Genomic DNA, 7,100 nt, shown 5'->3' with positions numbered 1-7,100 from the left:
CACTCCACAGCTGCTGCCGGACCTGTTGAGTATTTCTAGCATTTTCTATTTTTATTTCAGATTTCCAGTATTTACAGTATTTTGCTTTTGTTTTCTTGTATGTATAACAGGGGACAAAAAGCATTTGAGCTGTTCGAACAGGTGGTAGTGAATCCCAACCCCGCCCTCATCCAAAATCGATATGGATGCATTTCCAACAGGCATCACAGGATAGCTTCTCTGTGAAAGCAGTTAGGTAGCTTATTACTTTGCTAATCCGCGGGTGCTAATGCCAAATTTATTAAACAACTGTGCTACCCTGCCTGTGATTTTTTAACTAAGCAGAGAGCAAGGATTGAAACTGGAATCTTCCTAGCCTGTACTGTTCAATGGTACCTTATGGTATATTTGTCAATGAGCTGTTAGGAAAGTTCCAGGTTTGTACCTTCAACTGAGAATTAAAGTTGTTACGATGGCTGTCCTTTTGTTGTAGTACTCAACTGACCAATTAGTACATAGAAAATAGAAGCAGGAGTAGGCCATTCAGCCTCTGGAGCCTGCTCAGAAAACAGTAATTTTCCTATCTGTATGATGTCAGAACTGTTTATATTGCAAAGTGTTGGCCCTTTTTCCTTGCACTTTATGTTACAAAAGAGTACAAATGAATGGAGTTAGTTCAAATTATTGCTACTGTTAGTGAAGTAGAAAAGTTTGCAAGGAAACATTGGGTATTTTGTGATCTAACAATTAGTCACAAGTCCTGTTGTTTTTTTTTCAATAGAACATTATAGATGAACATTTATAATCTTTTAGGAAGCAGCGTTTCTTTTAAAAAGCAGGTAATAATACCAATGATTTTCAGATATAAAGTTTATAGTCTAGACCAAATAAAAGTCGATAAGGCAATTTTCCTTGCATAGAAAATCTTGAACAAAATTAAACTTTTTACACATTTTGTTGTTTTCACACTTTGTTTAAAAGTTGACCATGTTCACTGTATCCTAAGATTACCATAACATTGCATATAACATGAGCATTAAAGCAAATCACATGTACAACAGTGGATGTATTATATATCAAGCTAAAAACATAAGCGTCTTATGTTTCCCATTACATTGGCCACAGTTTATTGCAAATAGCCCATCAAAAGGAATAACATTTTTGAAACACTATTTACCACAGACTCCAGTTATATCACATTCATTTTCCCTTCTAAATCCAAATACAAAAGAATTTAAGGATTATTAGTATATTTATATACAGATGTTTGCAATGTTCATACATAAAAATTGTTTAGCTTAATGGATTTTCATTGAAAAAAACTAGAGGCACAATAATAAAGATAAAGGCACATATTTTTAAAAAAATTAACTCCGATAAAATAAATCTGAACCAATGTTGACACGTGAACTGTAACTTCTGCACTTTTTGCAATAGGGTAGTTAAAAGATTTTTAATCTGTAGGTGAAATAATAAACTGACCTGAAACTCTGCCAGATACAAAAACATTTCCAGTTTTGCTCAACCAGATGACCTGGTGAAATACCAGAAGACATTTATTTAATTTCTGAAGTAACACAAGTACAGTTAAAAAAGAGAGATAAATCCAGGCACCCCTAGTTAAAAAAAAAACTGGAATACCACCCACAAGCTACAAAAAAAGGCTGCTACCATTCGGTCAAAAAAAATATCTACTATGTGAAACTGTACATCAGCACCGACATTCTCAGCTTTCACAAAATATCAATACATCCTCAACTATGGACAGTTGTTTTAGTGCACATATACCAACACGAAGCCCACAGTAAGAGAATGCACTGAGTGGACAAAGGAAATGGCACTGGGTCCCAAATAAATGGTAGCTAATTTTACAGGGATTAGTGATAATTCCATTGTACAGGTGACCATTAATTGCACTGTAAATAAAAGCAACCTAGTATTCTTCACCTTATAATGAATAGAGCAGATTGTTCCTAACTCACTACTTTCCTGTACTGCTTGTGACATTGTGAGCCTTTTCATATTTATGAAAGATTTTTTGCACCTGTCATTGATATAATATCTTGGCTTTATTCTATCCACATACGTATAACAACTTAAAACTTAATAGCCCACGAGTTGACAATTTGATGTACAGTAACAATCCATATTCACAAATAACTTAACAGTCTGCAGCAATGTTCCAGAATTAATTTGAAGACTACCAAGAGCTGTGTGCCCATAGAACATTACGTCCAGGTGGTTTTTCATTCCACAAATCCCAATAATGCTTGTTTGTTAAGGGGTACTCACCACTTATATAACAACTGCTATAATTCACCATCATTAGTGAAATATCCTCCATTTACACCATAACCGAAACCTAACATTTCAGTTTGAATTTTTTTTTAATGATGTCTATGGTACCACCCTTCAGAAAAATACCTGCTTTTATGACACAAGAATACAACATAGAATCAGAAAGGCTGTAAAACAGTTCATATTAACTGATACAAATTTCTGCAACTTGTAGATTTGTCATTGATTTTTAGCATTTTTGTTGCAAGACCTAATCTTACAATCAGCAAAACTTTGTAATTTGTAAAACTATATCTGTTTACAGAATAGTACAGAAGCACAGTGAAGGCAAATGGGTTAATGCTGGTTCTTCTATCGTATATATTTATATGTGTTTGATATACATTATACATTTTTACATATTTCAGCATAACGACTGATCACTTGTTGGACTTCATTAAAGTCTAAATAAAATCATGTATTCAAAGATATTTACTTTATATTTCCTGAATATTGCAGGTTTCAAAAAAAATTAAACAGTGTTGAAAATCACATCAGTGCTAATTTAACGTAATAAAAATACAACTTAATCTCCCCCAAAATGACTTTTTTCTAAAAGAAAGTGCATGTTTACATTGCGTAGTATGGATTTTCCTCACAACTCAATTACCAAAAAAAGGCAAAGGCAGAATTTAGATTTTAAAATTTTCATTTCCTTGAAAATACTCTTATTGTCCATCTTTTACTTCTGAATGCCGTACTGTTTGGAACTGGAAGGCAAGTATAAATGTACCATCAAAATAAACGCCTGATAGTGAACTTGTCCTTCACAAAGACAAAATTTACCGATGGAACTGTCAGCAGTCTGCCATGTACCGGCCTGTTAAAGAGAGAAAAAACAATCACTTTCTTCAAGTACATTCCATTTACACTATATACATGAATGCTCAAGATCTAACAAAATGAAAACACCCACCAATGGCATATTGTAGATAATATTATGTGCAGCGCTTAGGATGGCATTGCTCTCAAGCAATTTACTAAGCTGCAATTATTATAGACTAAATGATGGCAATGCTGAAACTACAAACGTCTCCAAAAGAATCAGGTTTTATTTAGAAAAAATAGAAAGAACTGAATGCATTTTTCCTGTACAACTGTTACTTTTTAAAATTCTTATCATCAGAAATTAGACTGCATTATTGTGACAGACAAGTCATATACTGATGACAAACTAAATTAAATCCTGGTTAAGATAATGTTTGAGAGATTGAATTCAATGTTGCGGAAACTGATAGTAGGACCAAGAAATAGATAATTAAGCCAAAAATGTCAACATCTTGAAAAACAAGCACAACCATAGGGGGCTACAATACTGCCTCATCTGTAAAATTTAAAAAGTCATCAATGACGTCATTATGGACGGATTTGAGGCCAAAACCAACAGACAGCTGATGTAATGCTCCTTAAACATTTTAAATTCACCTGCTGCCCCCCAAACCTCAAAACCATACGCTTACTAAAATGTAGTGTTCATATTTGCCAATTACACAATGCATAACAGAGCATAAGAATAATAGGTGCAGTAGTAAGCCATATAGCCCCTTGAGCCTCTTCTGCCATTCAATAAGAAGCTCCTTCCCCATTCAGTAAGATTACGGCTGAACTTCTACCTCAAGTCCACGTTCTCAACCTATCCCCATTTCCTTCGATAACCTTAGAGCCTGGAAATGTATCAACCTTGGTCTAAAATATACTCGAGAACTGAGTATCTACAGTCCTCTGGGGTGCGTTCCAAACATTCACAACCCTGAGTGGAAATATTTCCTCATCTCTGTCCTAAATGGTAACCCTCATCCTGAGATTGTGACCCTCTCGCCAGGAGAAACAACCTCTCAGCATCTAAATACTGGACTGAAATTTGCCAACTTCCACTTCCTGGATTATTAATCTAGTAACAAAACCACTACAACTCTGTGTCTGTCTCTTAAAAAATTCTTTTTACAGCATCCAATAAGCCACTCCACAATTGTGTCTTAGAAATGCAAAAAAAATCTGCAATTGTTACCTGCAGCAAATCTCTTCTTTATTAAGGAAAGTCTATAACCAGTGCCTACAAGCTCCACATCTGCTCCTGACAGTGTGGATCCTTCACTAAGAAAGTGGACTGCAAGAGTTGATGGTTTGGTTGGACCTTCTGACAGGTCAAATTTTGCTCTGAGGGATCCAGAACCTGAAAGAAAAGGGGCATTCAATGTGCAGTAATGCATACAAGTACATTATGTTCTTTAAAAAAAAACTCACTTTCTTTACACTGCCTATATATTTTTTCTAATAAGAGCTAATCGGTGGATATTAATTAGATGTTGTGTGATTTAATATTGTCTGGAAAAATCATTTTAGTATTGTGGTAATTATCCGTCATCAGATAGCATTCACTCCTAGCATTTGATATTTAAATCTTACACAGGTCTCCATATTTATGTTGAACAAGAAAATTGCCTATATTACTTATGATACAAATACTACCTATTGTATAAGACAAACAGTTGGCTTCTTCCATGCATTCACTCATTACTTCTAATATTCTTGTAAATTCTACTGCTGTATTTAGTCATGAGTGGTCACTGGACCACCATATACTAAACCTACTCCCACCTCAACCGTGGTATTGCAGTACAGATTGGCAGTAATATGAATTCATGTTTATTAGCATCATACAATATATTTTGTGCAAGCATTGCTAGGGCATTAGTGTTCAAGAAACAGCAACTCATACAGAAGCAAAATACTTCAAAGTCTGAAATAAAAAACAGAAAATGCTAGAAATATTCAGCAGGTCAGTGGGAACAATGTTAATGATTCAAAGGACCTTTTAGAACTGACAAACGGACCTGTCTTTAAGATTATGAAAGAATAATAAAGTAGACATAAGGAAAAGATTTTCACTTAACATTGCAGGAAAGATCAGAACTAAGAACCATAATATAAAATAGTCACTAATAAATCCAACAGGGAATTCAGGAGAAACAGTTTGCCCAAACAGTGATTAGCATGTGGATAAAAACAAAAAACTGTGGATGCTGGAAATCCAAAACAAAAACAGAATTACCTGGAAAAACTCAGCAGGTGTGGCAGCATCGGTGGAGAAGAAAATAGTTGACATTTCGAGTCCTCATGACCCTTCCACAGAACTGAGCGAATATAAGGAGAGGGGTGAAATATAAGCTGGTTTAAGGTAGGGGTGGGGGGGAGAGAAGTTGGGTGGGGGGGTTGGTGTGGTTGTAGGGACAAACAAGCAATGATAGGAGCAGATAATCAAAAGATGTCACAGACAAAAGAACACAGAGGTGTTGAAGGTAGTGATATTATCTAAACGAATGTGCTAATTAAGAATGGATGGTAGGGCACTCAAGGTACAGCTTTAGTGGGGGTGGGGTGGAAAGACTAGCGGGGCATAGAAGATTTAAAAATAATGGAAATAGATGGGAAAAGAAAAATCTATATAAATTATTGGAAAAATAATCCTTCCTTTTGTTTTTTCCAATAATTTATAGTTTTTTTTCCCCACCTATTTCCATTATTTATAAATCTTTTATGCCCCGCTAGTCTTTCCACCCCACCCCTAGAGCTGTACCTTGAGTGCCCTACCATCCATTCTTAATTAGCACATTCATTTAGATAATATCACTACCTTCAACACCTCTGTGTTCTTTTGTCTGTGACATCTTTTGATTTTCTGCTCCTATCACTGCTTGCTTGTCCCTACAACCACACCAATCCCCCCCCAACTTCTCTCTCCCCCACCCCCCCGCCTCCCCCCCAACCTTAAACCAGCTTATATTTCACCCCTCTCCTTATATTCGCTCAGTTGTGTGGAAGGGTCATGAGGACTCGAAACGTCAACTCTTTTCTTCTCCACTGATGCTGCCAGACCTGCTGAGTTTTTCCCAGTAATTCTGTTTTTAATTAGAATGTGGAACCAGCCATCACAAGGAGCAATAGAGGCAAATAGCACAGATGCAGTCAAGGAGAAGCTAGACACATATATGATAGAGAAAGAAATAAAAGGAATCACAGAATTGTTACAGGGCAGAAGGCCATTTGGCCCATCATGTCTACACTGGCTCTCTGAATGAGGAACTCACCTAGTTCCATTCTCTCTGTAACACTGTAAATTCATTCTTTTCAGATAACTGTCTAATTCCCTTTTGAATGCTTCCATTGAACATGACAAGGTATGTTGATGGGGTTAGATGAAGAAGGGTAGGAGCAGGCTCGTGTGGAGCATTAACATTGACAGTTTCTGTGCTTTAAATACTTTGTAAGGCAGCTTTATCTCCATACTACCTTCATTATGTAAAAACTGCAAATGGTGAAAAGAAAATTATTTACTATTGTGAACTATTAGCAGATTCTGTCATTTCCAGACTTGAAATTATATGTAATATTTTCAAATGTACAGGATGAATCCTCTTTACACATGGTAATTAAAATCTAATACAAAAGCAAAATACTGTGGATGCTGGAATCTAAAATAAAACAGAAAATTCAGAAAATACTCAACAGGCTGGTCAATTTCTGTGGAAAGGGAAACAGAGTTTGAGGTTGTTGACCTGAAGATATCTAACAGGTTTTAACCAAGTACAGAGGCAGGGAGAAGCGGAAGCAAAGAACCAAATGGAAGGTCTGTGATAGGATGGAAGGCAGGGACATGAAATGACAAAAGGAATGGTCATGCAAGGCAAAAGGTGATGGTAATGGGAAAAGAAACAAAAGGATATGTCTAGATATATAAATTGGAATTATCTGAAAAAATGGGGGCAGAATTTATGATCTGAAAT

General features: G+C 35.8%; 1 protein-coding gene across 9 annotated transcripts in view; it reads right to left on the bottom strand.

The window, feature by feature from the left end:
* Positions 1 to 834: 834 nt before the first annotated feature.
* Positions 835 to 7,100, bottom strand: part of fcho2 (FCH and mu domain containing endocytic adaptor 2) — a 267,367-nt gene continuing 261,101 nt past the window's right edge. For all 9 annotated transcript variants that reach the window (XM_041185860.1, XM_041185866.1, XM_041185867.1 and 6 more), the window contains 2 exons: positions 4,325 to 4,489; positions 835 to 3,136 (listed from right to left, as the gene is read on the bottom strand). In XM_041185860.1, the coding sequence (XP_041041794.1) occupies positions 3,114 to 3,136; positions 4,325 to 4,489 (188 nt within the window). In that variant the 3' untranslated portion in view covers positions 835 to 3,113. The remainder of the gene's footprint in view (positions 3,137 to 4,324; positions 4,490 to 7,100) is intronic.

This window comes from Carcharodon carcharias, chromosome 4, assembly GCF_017639515.1.
Source record: "Carcharodon carcharias isolate sCarCar2 chromosome 4, sCarCar2.pri, whole genome shotgun sequence".
Lineage (NCBI taxonomy): Eukaryota > Metazoa > Chordata > Chondrichthyes > Lamniformes > Lamnidae > Carcharodon > Carcharodon carcharias.
The sequence above is the reverse complement of the archived record's forward strand: the minus strand, read 5'-3'. Positions and strand labels throughout refer to the sequence as shown.